The following is a 21105-nucleotide window of genomic DNA, read 5'->3' on the forward strand; positions in this document are numbered from 1 at the left end:
TGACTGCAAATCACAACTTCCTGGAATCCTGCCATCGGTGGCAGCTGCCAGGTCATTGAGACACATACACAGCTGCAGAAGCTTGACTTGACTGGAGATGTAGCATTTCCCAAAATACTGAAGCGGGGGTGGGGGGGAAATAATGTTCACTCCCATTTTTCCTGTGAGGAAAAAAAGAAAATTTGGAGGAGAAATTTAATATTCTGTACCCCTGATAATTGCCTATTATACACATCTGATGGTACTATTTGGTATATTTATGAAGCTTAATAGTATGGATGCCTCTATTGTATTCAGACAATACTTACAAATATATCCGGTGGTAGAGATGGTGCTGCATGCTTGCTGCACCCTATGTACTTCACATATATGTGACTATGTACTTCACATATATGCACTATGTGTATATGTGTACACATGTGTATATGTGTACATAGTACATATGTGTACTATGTGTATATGTACATATATGTACACATATATGTACTATGTACTTCACATATATGTGACTATATATGTCACATATATGTGACTATGTACACAGTCACGATCTGGCAACTCCTGCGATGCCACTGGAACCAAACGTATTGGCTTCTGCCTTTCCATTGGACCATTCCAGCGACATGGAGAGGGGGGATTTGCTGCATGGGTAACAGCCTATCCTTCATACCTTCTTTACCCAGGCTTCGCTTCGCATGTACTTCAGTATATCTTAGTATTTGCTAGTCAAGAAAATATGAATATTTTCCTGAGTAAATATTTGGATGTTACATAGGTTTATATCCTGCTGTATACACCCGCAATTTTCAGAGCAGCTCACACTATTGAATATGCATAGGACAGGGCTCTGGGTATCATAGTAACTATAGATAGGGTCATTTATGTAAAGTAGCATAGTGGAACATTAGAAAAACTAAAAATGAAAAATGAGCCCCTACCTGCATCTTGGTGAGGTCCATTTGGTAAGGCACTGCTCCAGGAATGATCTACCTCGGGGTGCCCAAACCCCAGCCCTGGGGCCACTTGCGGTCCTCGAGCACTCCCAATCCAGCCCTCAGGAAGTCCCCAGTCTCCAGTGAGTGTCTGGCCTTCCCGAGACTTGCTAGAGCCCATGTTGGCCTGATGCAACTGCTCTCAGTGTACCAGCCAACTGTTTGACCTCTCACGTGAGCTGTGGGATGAGGGCTCCCTCCACTGCTTGCTGTTTCACATCTGTGATGCAGCAGTACCATAGTCTTTCGAGACTGAAGGTTGCCAACCAGCAGCAGCAAAGGAAAGGCTGGCCTTGCTTTGTGCAAGGCCTTTTATAGGCCTTGAGCTATTACAAGACCTTCATTCATTAATATAAATTCCATCACTAATATATTCATTTATGTAAATTTATTTGAATTTGAAATGTAAATTAATTCTTTTTCCCCCCTGGCCCTGACGCAGTGTCAGAGAGATGTTGTGGCCTTCCTGCCAAAAGGTTTGGACACCCCTACTCTACCTTATTCTTGCTTCATTCTGCTGCAGGCTACAGTTTCACTGCATGACATGAATTGCACAAAATAGCCAAACATTAGCATGAAGCAGATTAAAAAAAATATCCTATGCAAAAGTCATGGTTGGCCTGATTGCAGAAGCATCCCATTTAGTTGCTTGGAGCTTTAGGAAGAGCACTCACCTGACTTTTCATATGAGGTGCCTTAAGAAAACAAGCGTGTGATATAATCTGAGTGAGATGGCTCCAGGATTCCTTTAGCTATACTGTACACTTTGACATTATGTTCAAGAATTGTCAGTGTGGCACACGGGAGAAGAGATTTGAGCTGGGGTCTTCCAGACAAATAACTTGCATTCCTAACCATTTGCCTCGCCATATAGCATCCTCATCTGGGATGTGACGTTGCCCAGTTTTTGGTCTGTTTTCTCCAAAGCGCTTACCAATGGCACAATAAGTGTTAGGGTTGAACTACTAGAATGTAGTACAAGTGGAAACTTGTGTGCTTGCTAATGAAATAAAGCATGTTTCACGATTGAATCTAAAGTGGCTAAAATACCTTGGGACCAGTGAAGTAAAAAGCCATTTTCTCCTCCATTAATTGGCTCAATGGACTCCGTTTATGGTTTCTCTAAACAGGAATGTGTTTAGCCTGCATAACAAGTTAACACTAAACAACGGGGAAAATGTTTAGTGCTGCAAGGCATCAGCCCAACGTGGAAGCTTAGATCTAAATAACCTGACGCGAACCATATTTACTTGAGAACTGCCCCATTGGTGTTGTGAAGCCCATGTCCAGGCAATTGTATTCAGGGTGAGGGTAGATCCGCCTTGTAATATTGGCATTGAAATGTTGAGTTCAGACCAGCAGCTGGGTAATATCCTGACTTTCTGTTGAGTTTCATCAAGGGTACTACTGCTACTAAAGGGATGATAAATCCTGAGAGGAGAAGAGACAAAGAAAGAAAATAGTGATATACAGCATAAAATTAAAAGTGGATCTTAGGTTGCAGGTATGGGCCAAAAGTGAATCTTCCAGGTCCTGGAATTATGCAGAGTGGGGGTCCTATACAACCCTGGTCAAATGGGAGCTACTTTTCCATGACAGGTTCCTGCATAGCTATACAGAACATTGGAAGAATACAACCACATGGCGGGAGGGGAATTAATGTAAGTTCTGATCATGGAATCAGGGGGTTTGGAAGGGGTACTGATTGCATGAGAGAGACCCTGTAATTGGATCTCATTCATGTGATTGGGTAATTTAGATGGCTTGCAAATCTCAGAAAGCTGCTTACAGAAAAACCGATTTAACGTGGCTCAGATCATGTTGAAAGGGTGAGACAGAAATCCAACCTGCTATAAGCCTTCTTGATCTGTTGCACTCTCCTGTTTTGGAAAACCCATTGCTAAGTGAAGCCACAAGGCCAATATTTCTCAAACTTGGGGTCGCGACCCACTCACGAGCCAATTTCACCTGGGTCCCCATGCATTTCAATATTTTATTTTTTAATTATTTGACTTGATGCTACCATGGTATGTGACTGCATTTGGGGAAATGTGACAGATCTGTACTGTTCCCGAATGGGCGCAGTATACGTTGGACAGTGGAGAGGCAAACAAACAGGACAGGAGAAGCTTTGGAAAAAGCTTTTACTACGTTTGCAAATGGGTCCATCACAAAGGCATGATGGACAACTAAGACCAGAATTGGTTACATCTTTATAGCATAGTTTCAACAGGGGAGGGGAGAGGGGAACTTAGTAGATTATCTATAGGAACTTGCATTATGCTTACGTAATGAACTTGGTGTTTTCTAAAGCACGTTCTATGGTCAAAATGTTTCAATTCTTTATGTGCAAGGTTAGAGCAACTTGTTCTATAGGGGCGGTTATGCAAAGCTTGTTCTGCAAGCTCTGTAGATAGTGGCATTATTTTGTTCATCCCTTGGGGTCAGTATTGCTTATCTTTGTATAACAAACATGCTGTCCTAAGCTGATGGTCAGAGGCCCCTTTTCAGGTTTGAGTCACAGAGCCTGCCTCCAGCATTGGACTAATGTACTGTGGTTCTCTGCTTGGGGTTTTTTTGGGTAGGGGGTTTTCGGGTACAGTACTTTGAACTGGCTACTCTGTATATGCTTTTAGCAAAGGTAGTCAATGGGGCTTACCCCTGGGTAAGTGTGAGTAGGATTGCCGCCCAGGATTGTTAAAAATTTTCCTGCTTGATGATGTCACTTCCAGTCATGACATCACTTCTGGTGGGCCTGACAGATTCTCATTCTAAAAAGTGCGTCCCGGTGCAAAAAGTTTGAGAACCACTGGGCTATCCCTTTGCATAACTGGGCTGCCCGCCCCAGGTACTATCCAGCCCTTAGATCTGTGTAAGGTTACTACTGCACAGAACATTATATTGCTGGAGCTGCTGGAACCTCAGTGAAAGTAGCCTGCCTGCTAACTTCCTCAACTGGGACCATACTTGTGGAACATACTTGTCCAAGTTACCAATCCCTATAGAGATGATGAGGTATCAATGCCTAGCTATGCTCTGCCTCCCGTATAAGACTATCATTGGAGCAGTAAGAACATAGGAGCCCTGCTGGATCAGGCCGAGAGCTCATCTAGTCCAGCTTGCTGTATTTCACAGTAGCCTACCAGATGTCTCCAGGAGCACACAAAGCAACCTGTATCCTGTTGCCGTTCCCTTGCATCGGGCATTCAGAGATAGGCTATCTGTTAAGTTTGCATTCCATCCTCATAACTTGTAACCTGTGTTGGACTTTGCCTCCATAAATCTGTCCAATTCCCTCTTAAAGGCATCCTGGCCAGGTGCCATCACAACATCCTGTGGCAAGCTGTTCCACAAATATCATGCAATCCCAGTCACTGTTGAAGTTCAATCTGGGCGTGATATTTACTGCATGCTCAGCATATGTGTGCTTATTATTTTTGTAAATAAAGGCTGAATCAGGCCCTCCCTGTAGGTCAAGGAAGCTCCTACTGGCACCAGGGAGAGCTCACCTTCTGAGACAATTAGCAGCTGTGAATGGGCCCAGTTTGGATCAGGGCCGCAACAGGGGCCTAGAGAGAAAGCCCATTCATAGTCCCAATCTGCAGAGGGTCTATTTAGAAAAGGAAAAAAAAAACAAAGAACAGAATTACAAAGTGCATGTGAATGTATCATCTAATTTAACCCTGCGATGATTAGTTGCCACCAAACACTTAAATTAGACAATTAAAAATCCCATGATCTTTAAAAGGCAAATTAAAAAATATATGTAATGTAGCCTTCTCATGATCCCTAAAACTTTGACCATAGGTTCTTTGAAAGTTGTCAGTTCTCTTACATTGCTATTGTATTTGGATGCCTAACCAAAGAGCTCCCAGGTATTTTTTTTCTTTTTTCCAAAGTTTCTTTTTTACAAAATCTAGAGATGCACTAAGAGAATTGCGTTCTCTGCGTTGCAAAGGTTCCATCTTTGTGATGGTAGGTAGTGTTTGAAATGCAGTTCAATTTCCATTGTTGCATTAAAATCTGCAGTGAAATATTTGGCCTGTTGCCTAGAAATAGGTTGTCACAGCAGGAGGGAGACCATAGGAGGCGGTGAATGATATAGCATTGTGGAGTAGGGTCAAGCAAGATAGCAGCTTCAGGAGAAGCAATGTTCGTGGGCTGTGCTGAACTAATTCCCTCCCTGCCATCTTGCAATGAAAATGTCTGGACCTTCTGGCATGTAACAGGGGCTTGATCTTCAGAATGTTAATTGATTTTTTCATTTCTGTTGACCTCTTCTTAATGAATGTGTACATTTATTAAAATTAATACACCACACAGTTCTTCTTTTTTAAGAACTAGTCTGCATTAAAAATACAAGAGGGCTAAATATATAGTTGCATGAAGTTCACATGAAAGCTATAATTGTCACTGCAGTGGCTAATACATTTTTAATCATAAAAGATGTGACTGGAGAGGAAAAAAAAGTGTAATACTCTCTTATTTTGAAATGAAACCTGAGCTTCTTGAAGAACTAAAAGCAGACGTTTGCCCATAATAATACTGATTATTAATATTTATAACTCATCATGCCCCAATTATTAAGTGCAATCAACTTTGCGCCTGCCATTTGCAATGAATGGGTACCTCTTCAATGTGTGATTTCACAACTTCAAAGAACCCTCAAGCCCCTCGGTAACTGTGTTACCTCCCTGATTACCTCAAAGTCCACAGGCTACAGTTTCCCAAGATGGAATATCCAATACCTGAACTAACCTTGGTTTGTGCTGGCCTGAAATATTTATAGTGTAAGATATCTCCACAAGAAGATTTTTCCAATCTTTTATAAAATGAATTAGTGCTGCTGTTTTATAGAGGGCGAACCACGTTAAGTAGAGGTTGGCTGTATCTGTGAACAAGGGACAGATGGGAACACTTTGGTCTGCCCTGTTTCCATGGTTGCTTTACAAGTTCTCTGGCAAATTTCTTCTGTGCTTGATCAGGGTGTCATATCAGTTGCTTTTATCACATATACACTGAGGCCTGTGTATATGTCAGTGTTGGGGGGAGAACGTTGTCACCTTGCACTTGATCACAACAGTGATATAACAGGAAGGGAGGTGCCACGCAATAGGACCAACATTTACTCTGGAAAATAAATCCAGCTTGATTTTCTTGTGCGTATTCCTAGATATCAGTTCATTCAACCTGATAACTGTCGTTTGCTGAATGTGCAGATACATTGCAAATTAGTCATAATGGTTATATACATATATCGCCTTCTGAATATTTTGCAGTTGAAGATAATAGTCAGTCTCAAAAGAAGAAGATTACGGTGGAAGATTTGTTCAGTGAAGATTTCAAAATTCACGACCCAGAGGCTAAATGGATAAGTGGTGAGTCTTGCAATCATATATATATAACTCATGTAATGTATATGCACATAATTCATGTACAATTCCAATTTCAAGTACTTTTCTCTTTCTGAATTTCCTCTTGTTTTTTTCACTTGAACAAGGTTTCCTAAGACGATTCACCCAAGCTGAAAAATAAAAAAAAATCCCATGATCTTTAAAAGGCAAATTAAAAAAAAAGGAATTTAACGGTCTCATGATACCTAGGATTATGATATGGGAGGGGTGAATAAGTTGGTATGCCAAAGAAATAGCCAGGGTGGTGTGGTGGTTCAGGAATGGGACTTCCAGAACCTGGAAGATCGAGGTTCAAATCCCTGGTCAGCCATGAAGCTTCCTGGGTCAATCACTATCTCTCAGCCTGACCTACCTCACAGGGTTGTTGTGACAGAAGAAAGAACCATGTCCATAACCTTGAGTTCCTTGGAGGAAGGGCGGTATAAAAATGTGAAATAAAAATAGATCTTTGCACCTGTTTTTGCACATGATTTTGAGATTTACACAGGCCATGTAGGGGTGTTTGAGGATAAAATTGGGGAGATAATTTTATATGCTACCTTAAGCATCTTGGAGGAGAGGTGGGTGGAAATGTAATGTATAATAATTTGCTTGGTCATTTTTAGAGCTCTTTCAAGGGTGAAAGACACCCTTTTGTCTTTTGGGACAAGCGGGGCCTGTACAAGAGGGATGGGCTCCACTTGAACCAGAATGGAGCCAGACTGCTGGCGCATAACATTAAAAAGGTGGCAGAGCAGCTTTTAAACTGATCCCTGGGGGAAGGCCGACAGGAGCCGAGGGGCATCCGGTTCGGGACTCCTCATCCCTATGGGATGAGGATGGGGAGGTTAGAGAACAACAAGACAAAGGCAGAGTAGGAGAAGAAATTGGGAAAGGTAGCATGATGGGATGTGATAGACGGTTTGGCACAATGAGAGGATGTGGGGACAAAGGAGCGAATAAGCAGCCCATCCTGGGGCATTCCGTGTATAAATGCTTTTATGCGAATGCCCGAAGTCTACGAGCAAAGGTGGGAGAACTGGAATGTCTGGTGACTAGGGAAAACATTGACATAGTGGGCATAACGGAAACCTGGTGGAATGCGGAGAATCAGTGGGATACCGCAATCCCGGGCTATAAACTCTACAGGAGGGACAGGCAGGGGCATGTTGGAGGTGGGGTGGCCCTTTATGTTAAGGAAGGGATAGAATCCAGCAAAGTAGAGATTGAAGGTGGGTCCGACTCCACCGTAGAATCTCTGTGGGTTAAATTACCAGGCTTGTGCAGCGATGTAATACTGGGGGCATGCTATCGTCCTCGAGACCAGAAATCAGATGGGGACCTTGAAATGAGGAAACAGATCAGGGAGGTGACAAGGAGGGACAGGGTTGTAATCATGGGGGACTTCAATTATCCTCATATTGACTGGGTCAATTTGTGTTCTGGTCACGATAAGGAGACCAGATTTCTTGACGTGCTAAATGACTGTGGCTTAGATCAGCTAGTCACGGAGCCCACCAGAGGACAGGTGACTCTGGATTTAATATTGTGCGGAATGCAGGACCTGGTTAGAGATGTAAATGTTACTGAGCCATTGGGGAACAGTGATCATGCTGCGATCTGTTTTGACATGCACGTTGGGGGAAGAATACCAGGCAAATCTCTAACAAAAACCCTTGACTTCCGACGGGCAGACTTCCCTCAAATGAGGAGGCTGGTTAGAAGGAGGTTGAAAGGGAGGGTAAAAAGAGTCCAATCTCTCCAGAGTGCATGGAGGCTGCTTAAAACAACAGTAATAGAGGCCCAGCAGAGGTGTATACCGCAAAGAAAGAAGGGTTCCACTAAATCCAGGAGGGTGCCCGCATGGCTAACCAGCCAAGTTAGAGAGGCTGTGAAGGGCAAGGAAGCTTCCTTCCATAAATGGAAGTCTTGCCCTAATGAGGAGAATAAAAAGGAACAAACTGTGGCAAAAGAAATGTAAGAAGGTGATACTGGAGGCCAAGCGAGACTATGAGGAACGCATGGCCAGCAACATTAAGGGGAATAATAAAAGCTTCTTCAAATATGTTAGAAGCAGGAAACCCGCCAGAGAAACGGTTGGCCCTCTGGATGGTGAGGGAGGGAAAGGGGAGATAAAAGGAGACTTAGAGATGGCAGAGAAATTAAATGAGTTCTTTGCATCTGTCTTCACGGCAGAAGACCTCGGGCAGATACCGCTGCCCAAACGGCCCCTCCTGACCGAGGAGTTAAGTCAGATAGAGGTTAAAAGAGAAGATGTTTCAGACCTCATTGATAAGTTAAAGATCAATAAGTCACCGGGCCCTGATGGCATCCACCCAAGAGTTATTAAGGAACTGAAGAATGAAGTTGCAGATCTCTTGACTAAGGTATGCAACTTGTCCCTCAAAACGGCCACGGTGCCAGAAGATTGGAGATTAGCAAATGTCACGCCTATTTTTAAAAAGGGAAAGAGGGGGGACCCGGGAAACTATAGGCCGGTCAGCCTAACATCCATACCGGGTAAGGTGGTGGAATGCCTCATCAAAGATAGGATCTCAAAACACATAGACAAACAGGCCTTGCTGAGGGAGAGTCAGCATGGCTTCTGTAAGGGTAAGTCTTGCCTCACAAACCTTATAGAATTCTTTGAAAAGGTCAACAGGCATGTGGATGTGGGAGAACTCATGGACATTATATATCTGGACTTTCAGAAGGCGTTTGACACGGTCCCTCACCAAAGGTTACTGAAAAAACTCCACAGTCAGGGAATTAGAGGACAGGTCCTCTCATGGATTGAGAACTGGTTGGAGGCCAGGAAGCAGAGAGTGGGTGTCAATGGGCAATTTTCACAATGGAGAGAGGTGAAAAGCGGTGTGCCCCAAGGATCTGTCCTGGGACCGGTGCTTTTCAACCTCTTCATAAATGACCTGGAGACAGGGTTGAGCAGTGAGGTGGCAAAGTTTGCAGACGACACCAAACTTTTCCGAGTGGTGAAGACCAGAAGTGATTGTGAGGAGCTCCAGAAGGATCTCTCCAGACTGGCAGAATGGGCAGCAAAATGGCAGATGCACTTCAATGTCAGTAAGTGTAAAGTCATGCACATTGGGGCAAAAAATCAAAACTTTAGATATAGGCTGATGGGTTCTGAGCTGTCTGTGACAGATCAGGAGAGAGATCTTGGGGTGGTGGTGGACAGCTCGATGAAAGTGTCGACCCAATGTGCGGCGGCAGTGAAGAAGGCCAATTTTATGCTTGGGATCATTAGGAAGGGTATTGAGAGCAAAACGGCTAGTATTATAATGCCGTTGTACAAATCTATGGTAAGGCCACACCTGGAGTATTGTGTCCAGTTCTGGTCGCCGCATCTCAAAAAAGACATAGTGGAAATGGAAAAGGTGCAAAAGAGAGCAACTAAGATGATTACGGGGCTGGGGCACCTTCCTTATGAGGAAAGGCTACGGTGTTTGGGCCTCTTCAACCTAGAAAAGAGACGCCTGAGGGGGGACATGATTGAGACATACAAAATTATGCAGGGGATGGACAGAGTGGATAGGGAGATGCTCTTTACACTCTCACATAACACCAGAACCAGGGGACATCCACTAAAATTGAGTGTTGGGAGAGTTAGAACAGACAAAACAAAATATTTCTTTACTCAGCGTGTGGTAGGTCTGTGGAACTCTTTGCCACAGGATGTGGTGCTGGCGTCTAGCCTAGACGCCTTTAAAAGGGGATTGGACAAGTTTCTGGAGGAAAAATCCATTATGGGGTACAAGCCATGATGTGTATGCGCAACCTCCTGATTTTAGAAATGGGTTATGTCAGAATGCCAGATGCAAGGGAGGGCACCAGGATGAGGTCTCTTGTTATCTGGTGTGCTCCCTGGGGCATTTGGTGGGCCGCTGTGAGATACAGGAAGCTGGACTAGATGGGCCTGTGGCCTGATCCAGTGGGGCTGTTCTTATGTTCTTAACTACAATTCCCAGGAGGTCTTGCAGGTCTCTTGTTATCTGGTGTGCTCCCTGGGGCATTTGGTGGGCCGCTGTGAGATACAGGAAGCTGGAGTAGATGGGCCTATGGCCTGATCCAGTGGGGCTGTTCTTATGTTCTTATGAATGGGAAATATGGTGAGTGGCATGGGTGTTGGGGAGACTATAACTGGAAAGACATAGTTTAAGAAGACAGGCAAATGCCTGGGGAAATAACTGGGTATATCTTTCACTGTTTCCTGAAAATATCAGTTTTCCTTTGTCTTTTCAAAATGCACACTCTTCCCCAAACACCACTATTTTCCAGTTGCAGGGTTAAGAGTTGCTAAGCAACTAGAAACTCTGTGGACAAGCAACAGCTGGTCATTTCCTGGCCTGCCTATACAGACAGTGCCGTGTATTCTTCTCATTCTGTCCTGATCTTAGATTTTCTAAAACAGTTGCAGAATTAGTGTGCACAGAATTTACAGCTGTGAGAGTGCTTTCCACAACTGCGCATCTCATCCTTCCCACATTGGAATCCACCACATAAGTGAATCATCGCTGACCTTAAAATAAAAAAATATATCAATGTTCAGCAATATGCCGTATTGAAGCATTATTACTTGGAGCTCACGGGGCTGGGGCTGTAGCTCAGGGGCAGAAAACCTGCTCAGCACGCAGAGGATCCCAGCTTCAGTACCCACCATCTTCAGGTAGGCTTGTGAAAGATCCCTGTCTGAAACCTTGAAGAGCTTCTGAAAGCCAGGGTCAACAGTACTGAGCTAGGTGGGTCAAGGGCCTGACTCAGGATAAGGAGGTTGCATAAATGCAGTTAGGTAACAGAACTGCTCTCTTGTCTGAGCACTGGAGCCTGTCCAAAATATTTCAGGTTGATAGGCCTTGAGCACGTAGATTCAGGCTATCAAATGTTGTTTCTGTGGTAAGGGAAGAAGCAAATTGGGAACACCTTTCATATTGCTGTAATTATGTATGAAGGCCCTCTTAGGTATGCTTTCAAATCACTGCCCTAGAATTTTCTCCTGCTCTCCCCTTTAATAGCAGGCTACAGGTCAGCAATCTACAGCTTGCCCCCAAAAGTCATCTGGCCCACGTGGAGCTTCAAGGAGCTAGAAGTTCAGTGATGATGTGATGACCTACATTGACATTTTTGAAATGTCTGCTTTTGGTTGGGGACCTCTGTGTAGTTAGGGAAAGTCTGAAGGACTCTCTTAGTAAGGAGCAGATTTTTCTGGTAAGGACATAAAAATGCAATTTGTCACAAACCATATTTCTTCACCAGCTTATCTTTTGTTGTGCAATCATGGAGATGGGCCAAAGCTCACTGAGAGCACAGGGTAGTAGAGCCTTGGTAATGCTATGTAGGTCAGTAGGAGAGCTTGTAGTAGAGCCCTGAATTGGTGGTGCAGCTGGAAGGGGTGGAGCACTCAGGCTGGCCGGGAGGTAGGTGAGCGGTCCCTCCCTTTGGAGCCATTGCTGGGGAGGGGCAAAACAGAGCCATATGACTCGCCCACCTCCCTGCCAAGCTGAGTGCACCGCCTCCCTCCAGCTATGCCACCCCCCTGAATATAGGAGAATATAGGGATTCTGTGTCCAGTATGGTTAGCAGAAAGGGAGTCGTTGACTCAGATGTGGTTCAGGCTGAAAAGACTGAAGGTTGATCAGGCACTGAAAAAGATCTATAGCAAACTGTCACTGGAAAAGCCATTATATAAATGTCAAATGGCTTTTTGAACTGAATGGCTTGGACTTTCACTGCAGCTTTATATTATGACATGTCAAACTCTGATTTCAGTTACTTTTGACATAAAAGATCAAAAGGTCTCTGCGGCATAGCAGAGCATGTTTTCTGATTTATGAGTCTGTGTTGCAGGAACAGACAACTTGCTGGAAAAAAATATATGTATATTGCAATGTGCCATCCTCTTCATCAGAGGTCATCAGAGGAATTTAATGCCTTAATTAGCTTTTGCATCACCTCTCTGGGGCAGGCAAATATTATCATTGCACTCATTTTACAGCTGGGTAAACAGCAAAACAGAGTGATCAATCTATAAGGTCATAAGCAAGAGAATGGATGAGTTGGGAATACAATATGGTGTGCCATTCTCCTAGGACCAAACATAACTGATACACTGCTCAGCCTTCTAATCTTCAGGCTTCTGATATTCTAGAATCATCTATTCTTCTTGGAAGAGCTCTTAAGAAATGTTCATGACTCATACATTTCAGCTGCCCCTATTTACCAGGAACAATCAATATTTTCTGGTACCTGTCCATATTTTTTTCCTTTGGAGGATGGATTGTTCAAATTTTGTTCATGCCAATAGATAGAAGTTACGGAATTCCTTGAGGGGAGGAACATAGCTCATTGGTGGAGAGGGGTCAGGCCATGGCCCTTCAAGTGAGACAAGCCTGTTCCTGTTTTAGTCTGTGAAGTGTTAGTAAGGGCCCAGTCCTATCTCTCTTTCCAGCTGATACAGCTGTGCCAATGGGGAATTTGTGACAACTTATGGTGGAAAGGCAATCATGAAACATTTGTTCCTTACCTCGGGACTACACTGCAGTTGCATCAGTATTGGAAAGATGGATAGGATTGGGCCCTAAGTATGACAGCTTAGCAGAAAAGAATGCTGGAGACCATGTAAAATGAATGAAATAGAACAATTTTAACTTGGTAATATAAGAAAATAGTATGAAACTTTAGACATGTATGTTTTAACATGTAAAAGTTGTTCTGTTCAACTTTAAAGAAAAAAAGACATGTAAACAGTGGAAACAAAACTGTTAGTAGTTAAATTATGGGCTACTTTGTTCTATGGGGCTTACTCAGAAAAGTGTGGCTAGGATGGCAGCCTGTATCAGTTAGCTGTAACAGCTGTAATTTAATTAAATAATTTTTTTTCCATAAAGTACTATACAAACCATTCAATTACATGGACATAGATTAACTATTGTTCATCAGATCAGGGACTATTCATTCAATCTGACCACCAGTTTCCAATGTTCTGTTATCATTTAGTCTGATCAACAAACCTGGATGGGGCCATGCGGATAAGGACAAGATAAGTTTTGAGTCTCAGTTACCTGGACCACTCAGGCCACTGAGCAGGTTTATTTTACAAAACCAGAGCAGAGGAGGAATTCACTTGTTGTTTAGCAGTAAATATGGTGGTTTATTTTGCATGACTTTATGTAGCAGTGGCCTCAGACTGGCAATGTGATTTGTGGATTTATTGCCCTCTACTGTTAAAGTCACTGAGGCTTCTCAAATGATGCACAGACATGTGGGCAGAACATGAATTATTCACGCCCTGCTCTACATATAGTTGAGAGCCTTTTTTTTTGAAAAAGCACGAATACTTTCTGAATTCAAAACTTAGCCAGAATTGAAGTGCCATGTAGAGGTTTGTTTTCACTGGAGATGGCATTCTATGATGAAGGATATTAGATCCAGGCCAAAATTCAATCTCCTGTGTCCCGTAACAGTGTCTGAGACAGAACTGCTTCTGGCTGTATACAGACGACAATTTTTCAACTGAGTTTTGCAAGTTTTTTTGCTATGCTTCAAACAGTTCCTGGAAATAACTATCAACTCTGAACCCAGCAGTGCTGCAACAGATAAACATACAGTTGGCATGGGAAATTGTTAGATAGTGGGATCATGGGGTGATAAAGAATACACATGGAAAAAGAGTTGCCTTTGTGAGATTAGTGCACAACCTGTTTGGACCTGTTCACAGTTGACAAATTCAGAGTCATAGATCTGGAAGGTACTAAAACGTGGTAGTGTAGCTAGAGGGGTGCAAAGCACTAAGTTTTGCACAGCGCCTCACCGCTGTGTGCAAGTGGCACCCCCAGAATGGCTCCAAAGGCGGGGGGCCACTTGCACACTGTGGTGAGGTGCCATGCAAAACTTAGTGCTTTGCACTCCCTCTAGTTATACTACTGCTAAAACGTTGACAACTTTCCCTCATCCACTTCTCCACCTCACAAAGGAAAGCAGAGCCCATCCACATTACCTGGATTAATGACCTTCCCATAGATTGATTCATACAATGTGCACTACAGTGTCTTATAAAAATAAACATAGGTGCACAGTGAGGAAGGTGCATGTGATAGAGATCACTGCAAGAGACTCAGATAAGTAGAGATTCCACAAGGAAGGCACTTCTACAGGAGGAGGAGGTGACTAGCAAACTTGATGATGTGTTGGTCGTAGGGGAGAGAAGCCCACTTTGTGTTTGGGGGACAGCTGCTTTTAGTTTCTGCCTTCCCTGCTGATGAGAAGGAAGCAGGGCATCAGAATGACCACACTTAGTGATCTTTTCCTTTGCCTGTGCACTGGAGAGGAGAACTTTCCTTCTCTGCCAAGGCTGTTCATTAAGTCCCAAGAGAGAGTGTTCCTCTCTGGATCAAGGGACTGCCCTTAGGAATTTGATGGGCCCACTATTTCCTTGACCTTCCATTTGGAGATCAGTGCAGTCATGTGGGGCTAGGGTCAGGTGACATCTGTAATTACCTTGGGTGGGCCTTTCTTAGGAATGCTGCCTTAATCTGAGATTTAACCCCCACTGCTGTCAGCCTGGAATCCTAAGGACCAATCTCCCAAGATCCACTACCTGAGGATCATTATATGCACTCACAGATATGCCAACCAAGCTCTGCAGTTTTATGAAGTCAGACTCATCAACCTGTACCCAGAACTTTTATATCTGTTAACCATGTGACACTGTGCACGGCCATAAATTCCAGATTTGCGCTGGACATGAATTTAGGTTACATTTGTATATTGCCAGTGTGGCTTCCCATTGTTTTGATTCTATGTTGTTCCAGGAGTGTTTGGAAGCTCTGGGCTCTCTCAAACATAGGTGAACATACAAAGCTGCCTCACACAGACCACTAATTAATGAAGTTCAGTATCGCCCAGCAGCAGCTTCTCCGGGGTTTCAAAGAAGGGTCTTTCCTTGTCCTACCTGGAGATGGCAGGAGTTGAACCCAAGGCCTTCTTCACACAAAGCAAGTGTGAAGAGCTCCACCACTGAGCTACAATCCCATCCAGAGTACGATATTGCTTCTCATTCTAGTTTCAGTTATCAGATGTGGAGCAGTGCTACCAATAGGAAGGAATGACATGATCAGGGTGACTTCATCTGCTTATAGCTTTCACACATTACCTGGGGCAAGATGAGAGTCTCCCCTGTGTGAGCTCTTTTTTGAACTGCCACAACAGTCTCAGCAGCTATGAATTAAGTTCCTTATGTTCTCAAGTATTTTCATGAACAACTTTGGACTTGATGTTTAAATATAGCTACAGCATAAATCACTGTTGAGTGAGCAGAGTCCAGTCAAAGGGCAAGGATGGTGGAGTGAAGGTCAACTTTGAAAGGTCAGATGAATGCAGTGACTGATGAGGGGGGATATAGGCCAAAGCAAAATCAACTGGTGGCAGAGTCATTAGCAGGAAAAGACGTGACCTGACAACCTGAAAGGAGATGGACAAGTGATTCTTGGTGGAGGGTCCGGGCTGAATGGATGAGGCTCTGAATTTGATGCAGGAGACAGCTTGAGAGCTGACCTCCTATTAAGAATCATACCTGTGAGTTGTTATTTATTGAGAATTGCTTCAAATGGGAACCAGTGGTTTGCGTGGTGTATAGATATTGTCTGGTTTGTTGAAGCTGTTGGAACACAAGTTGTGAAGTTCCAGATCTTTCCTTAGACTATCCAGGCAACCCAGTTAGGCAAGTCAGTTATTAAATGGTTCTTCCACTAAGAATTACATCTAAAATGGGTTTGTTATTATTAAGCTCCCCATCAGAAGCCTTGTTTCATTTGAGCAGCAGCAAGCCCTTGTGTGGGATGAAATGCATGTTTCTTTACAATGTAATGGCACAAGGTTGATTCTTTCCATTACCGTATTCTTTGTGAGATCAAACAGAATGACTCCAACTTCAAAGCAATGGCATACAAAAAAGGCACTCTTTCATCTTTTAGCACAGAAATGTTCAAGCCCTTTCTTCTGTCCGTTTGTGTAGTGGCAACTAAGCTGTGGTGTTTTCTATCAAGAAAACAATTTAGAAAACTGGCAAGTGCAGAAATCCATAAGGAGCTGTAAGCGCAGAGTGTGTTTATTCCAAAGCGGGAGGTAGAGATACTTGACATTTAAAGCTTTGTCACCCTCAACCTCCCACCTGTTATATACACATTCAATCTTTAACCTTCAACCCTTCATCATCAAGCCATGTTGTGTAAACAGCAATTTCCCATCTTTGTGTAGCACTCTGCAGAAAGGTCCCAGACAATGTTATCATCAGGTGGGGTGTGTTTGCGACACAGAATGCCTCTTGAGTGCAAGGATGCTATCTTTTTTATCCATCCTTTTTATCATTGCTGTTGCTCCACATTTCAGAGGCAGTTTCTTTTCACAAAGGATAACAATAGGAGAGGAAATGGTGTTTGATGTTGACACATGAAAGCTTCGGCCCCCACACAGGAGACTAATCTCAACTAGGACAGAGGCTCCACCCTAGAGTTCAACTAAATGAATCAAGTTTTTCTTTTCTTCTTCGAGTCTCCCGGTTTTTTCTGAACTTGGTGCGCGCGCACACACGTGTGTCTGTAACTATAACATCAAAACCAGGATGGTGTAGTGGTTCAGGAGTTGGACAGACCTGAAAGATCCAAGTTGAAATCCCCACTTCAAGGTTACCATGAAGTTTCCTGGGTAACCTTGGGCCAGTCACTATCATAAGAGCATAAGAAGAGCCCCATTGGATCAGGCCATAGGCCCATCTAGTCCAGCTTCCTGTATCTCACAGTGGCCCACCAAATGCCCCAGGGAGCACACAAGACAACAGACACAATCTGTGTTCTGGTGCCCTCTCCTGCATCTGGCAATCAGAGGCAGCCTGCCTCTAAAACCAAGAGCTTGCACATACCTACTATGACTTGTAACCCATAATGAACTTTTCCTCCGTCTCACATGGTTTTTTGTGAAGACAAAAGGAGGGAACTATGTGCACCACCCTGAACTCCTTGAAGGAAGGTATAAAAATGTGAATGAATGAATGAAGACCCTATCTTCACCAGCAAAATGACTTGATACTATGTGCTGAATGCTACCTATAAGTCCCTGGTCTCTTAACACCTTTGATTCCTCATGCTCCAAGGAGTCCGTGGATCTCAGGTTAGGAACCCCTGTTCTAGGGGATGACTGCAGGTGATTGGGGACCAAGGATTTTAAGTGCAGAAGAAAAAGGAATTGCCTACATATTCAAATGCTGATGGATATGCAAGTCTACAGGATGCAGAAAGGAGGAGAGCAGATGTAGTTTGTTCACACAGCAGATGGAGGGGAAGAATTAAGAACACTAAGGGGGAAGCTGAGCAGTGTTCCTGATGGAAGTTCTGTGCAGGGCCACATCCTGACCCAAACCCCGACAGTGAGGCTGGAATGTTTCCCTAGAAAAATTAACAGGCCTGAAGGTTGATTAATTCTCACTTGCTTTCAAGGGCATGAAGCACCAGCCCTCTTTGCTGCTGACTGCCTGAATTCTGTGCTCATTCCCTTCTCAGTCAGCTACACACTGACTCTGCTTATATGCCTGGACAGTCAAATACTTGGACCACCGGGTCTAACCCCAAAATTCACTGCCATGTTTTATTATTTTACATAAGAACAGCCCCACTGGATCAGGCCATAGGCCCATCTAGTCCAGCTTCCTGTATCTCACAGCAGCCCACCAAATGCCCCAGGGAGCACACCAGATAACAAGAGACCTGCAAGGCTTCCTGGGAATTGTAGTTAAGAACATAAGAACAGCCCCACTGGATCAGGCCATGGGCCCATCTAGTCCAGCTTCCTGTATCTCACAGCGGCCCACCAAATGCCCCAGGGAGCACACCAGATAACAAGAGACCTCATCCTGGTGCCCTCCCTTGCATCTGGCATTCTGACATAACCCATTTCTAAAATCAGGAGGTTGCGCATACACATCATGGCTTGTACCCCATAATGGATTTTTCCTCCAGAAACTTGTCCAATCCCCTTTTAAAGGCGTCTAGGCTAGACGCCATCACCACATCCTGTGGCAAGGAGTTCCACAGACCGACCATACGCTGAGTAAAGAAATATTTTCTTTTGTCTGTCCTAACCCGCCCAACACTCAATTTGAGTGGATGTCCCCTGGTTCTGGTATTATGTGAGAGTGTAAAGAGCATCTCCCTATCCACTCTGTCCATCCCTTGCATAATTTTGTATGTCTCAATCATGTCCCCCCTCAGGCGTCTCTTTTCTAGGCTGAAGAGGCCCAAACACCGCAGCCTTTCCTCCGAAACACCGAAAGCCTGTTCAGCCTTTCCTGAACAGGTATTTTCACCCTGTTCCTTCCCTTTTTTGCATCTGAAGAGGCATTAACATCCATTACTACCCATGCATTTTTTCACCCTCATTTTCCCCACAAAACTGATGGGAGACCAGTTTTATTTGTTTAATCCAGCCTGGTTGCCTCAATCTTTTCCCTTCTCTTTCTTAATAGTATTTACACTTTTTTGCTCAAGGAAATCTGAATGCAGCTCAAGCTCGGCAAAACACTACAGTAATGAGCCCATTCAAATTAATTTGAATGCAATTATTCCAATTGCTTGAGATGCATGGACCGTTCCTGAAGTGGAAGTGATAGTATAATGAATAATATTTATTCATTACTGAGTGCCTAAACATCACTAGGTGTTATACAAGTTAAAACAACAGTGAAGGGCCTTGTCTGAGGTCTTAGAAAGATAGCACAGGAGAATACAGAAGGAGGCAGGGATCACAGGAATCACAGAGGAGAAAAGGTCAGGTAGAACCAATCAGAAATTCCTGTAAGGCTGTGGTTTTCAAACTCTCTGGGAGTTTGAAACCCGCAGTAAGTCCTTGCGGGGGCAGGGGGTAGGCAGTGGGTGTGGGGGGAAGGCAGCAACAGGATGCCCAGGATCACACCGCTCAGGAGGACTGCAGGGACTGGGATTCATGACTGCTCCACTTTCACTTCTGCTGACCTGGGGAGCTCTGCAGACACTCGAGCAGGGCTCCCTGCACCCCAAGGAGGCTGCTGCAGGGACTGGTGAGTACATCCCAGTCCCTGCAGCCCCCCTGAGCGGTGCAATCCTGGGGATTATGCCACTGCCTCCTCCCTGCCTCTTCACTGCCCCTGCTCCTTAAGGGGAAAGAGGCCAGAGCCCTCAGGCTGGGTCTCCCGATGCCCCAGTCCGAAAATCTCTACTGTAAGGGAACAAAGGGTCATGAAGGGATCACAGCTTTAAATGAATAAATTTTTTTTATTTTTTTTTTGTTTTTTGTTTTGTTTTTTTAAAGAAGGACACAGTGGAAAGAGAGTGAATGACTGAGGGCAGAGTATGATGAGAAATAATGATGAGAAAGTGAGATTAGGAAATGTGTGATTTAGATAAGAAAAAGATGCAACAGGGAGGAAGGGGTGTGCAACATTTTTCACAAGAAGCAAAGTGAAAGCATTTCTGCACAGAGACTGTTCCGGATGTCTGAGTCTTGTGTGCTAGCTGCTAGCGCCCAGTTGCATCTCTGTGAGCACAAGTCTAACCAGGTCTACTCAGAAGTAAGTCTTATTTTGTCCAATGGGGCTTACTCTGAGGAAAGTGTGGTTAGGATTGCAGCCTTATTCACAAAGCAGATACTGGTAACCCTCTGACCGTCCATGGATGCAACCATAGTGAAATAAACCCTGTGTCTTCATTTCCCTTCCTCTTGTCAAGATAATTGGTTTGCATCACCAAGCGCTCTCCTCCTTTCTGTATTCTGTAGACTTGCGTATTCATCAGTATTTGAATATGTAGGTAATTTCTTTTTCTTCTGCACTTAGAATTCTTGATCCCCATCCCACTTCTGAATTTGTTTCTGAATCTGAGGTCCAGAAGGTATATGGGGTATATGGATGGACTTGGGGTATGGTGTGGTCTGTGAACTGGGCACTAAAAATATTTTGTGTGTACATGTTTGTATTCATTTTTCTGGAGGTCTTTCTTGAAAAGGTCTGTGACATCCCCCCCCCCCATGATAAGTGACACTGGCCTAGAGTCTTCTCTGGCAGGTCACACAATTGCCACTCACGCAACTCCTTTTGGGTGACCTGTAAGATAGACAGAGGGTTGGACAAATCATCTTCCACACTGGTACCAGACTCCGAATATTTGTTATTATCCAGAGCCTTCATTGTCAGCAAAAAAAAAAAAAGATTCATTGCAGAATTTTGTACCTCTTTTTTCTTCATTCCAGTTAAAGTCAGTTGTACTGACTTTGCCACATCAGGAAGTTGAAACTGGTCATGTGAATGAAGTCTTTGCCATTCCGTTTTATGGAATCTGAATTAATATGGCAGCAAGATGTGGATGTAGCTTGTATCTGGGCATATCAGGACACTTTCAGTGCACAAGTGAACGTCTAGCAATTTCAGCTGAAGCTTCCTCAAAATCCATGTGGGACCTTAAATTTAAAAAAAGAAAGTATTTAAGTTTTTCCAGCTAACATTGAGCTGATCAGTGTATAGAACATCCCACTGGAAGCAAAGGATGAAAAAGCCTAGTTGAACTCTTCTTGGTCTGTGTGTTTGTCTGCAAAAGGAATAGTTTCTTTACTATCATTCCTGACCACTCCACTTCTGCTGTAATTTCTTTTTACCATGCATTCCCCAATAAATACAGCCGACAACA

At 43.8% G+C, this 21105-nt stretch overlaps 1 protein-coding gene across 2 annotated transcripts in view; it reads left to right on the forward strand.

The window, feature by feature from the left end:
* The window catches only part of DPP6 (dipeptidyl peptidase like 6), a 383341-nt gene that overhangs the window by 209334 nt on the left and 152902 nt on the right, over window positions 1-21105 (forward strand). For both annotated transcript variants that reach the window (XM_066627029.1, XM_066627027.1), the window contains one exon: window positions 6272-6370. In XM_066627029.1, the coding sequence (XP_066483126.1) occupies window positions 6272-6370 (99 nt within the window). The remainder of the gene's footprint in view (window positions 1-6271; window positions 6371-21105) is intronic.

The sequence above is a fragment of the Tiliqua scincoides genome, chromosome 5 (genome assembly GCF_035046505.1).
Source record: "Tiliqua scincoides isolate rTilSci1 chromosome 5, rTilSci1.hap2, whole genome shotgun sequence".
Lineage (NCBI taxonomy): Eukaryota > Metazoa > Chordata > Lepidosauria > Squamata > Scincidae > Tiliqua > Tiliqua scincoides.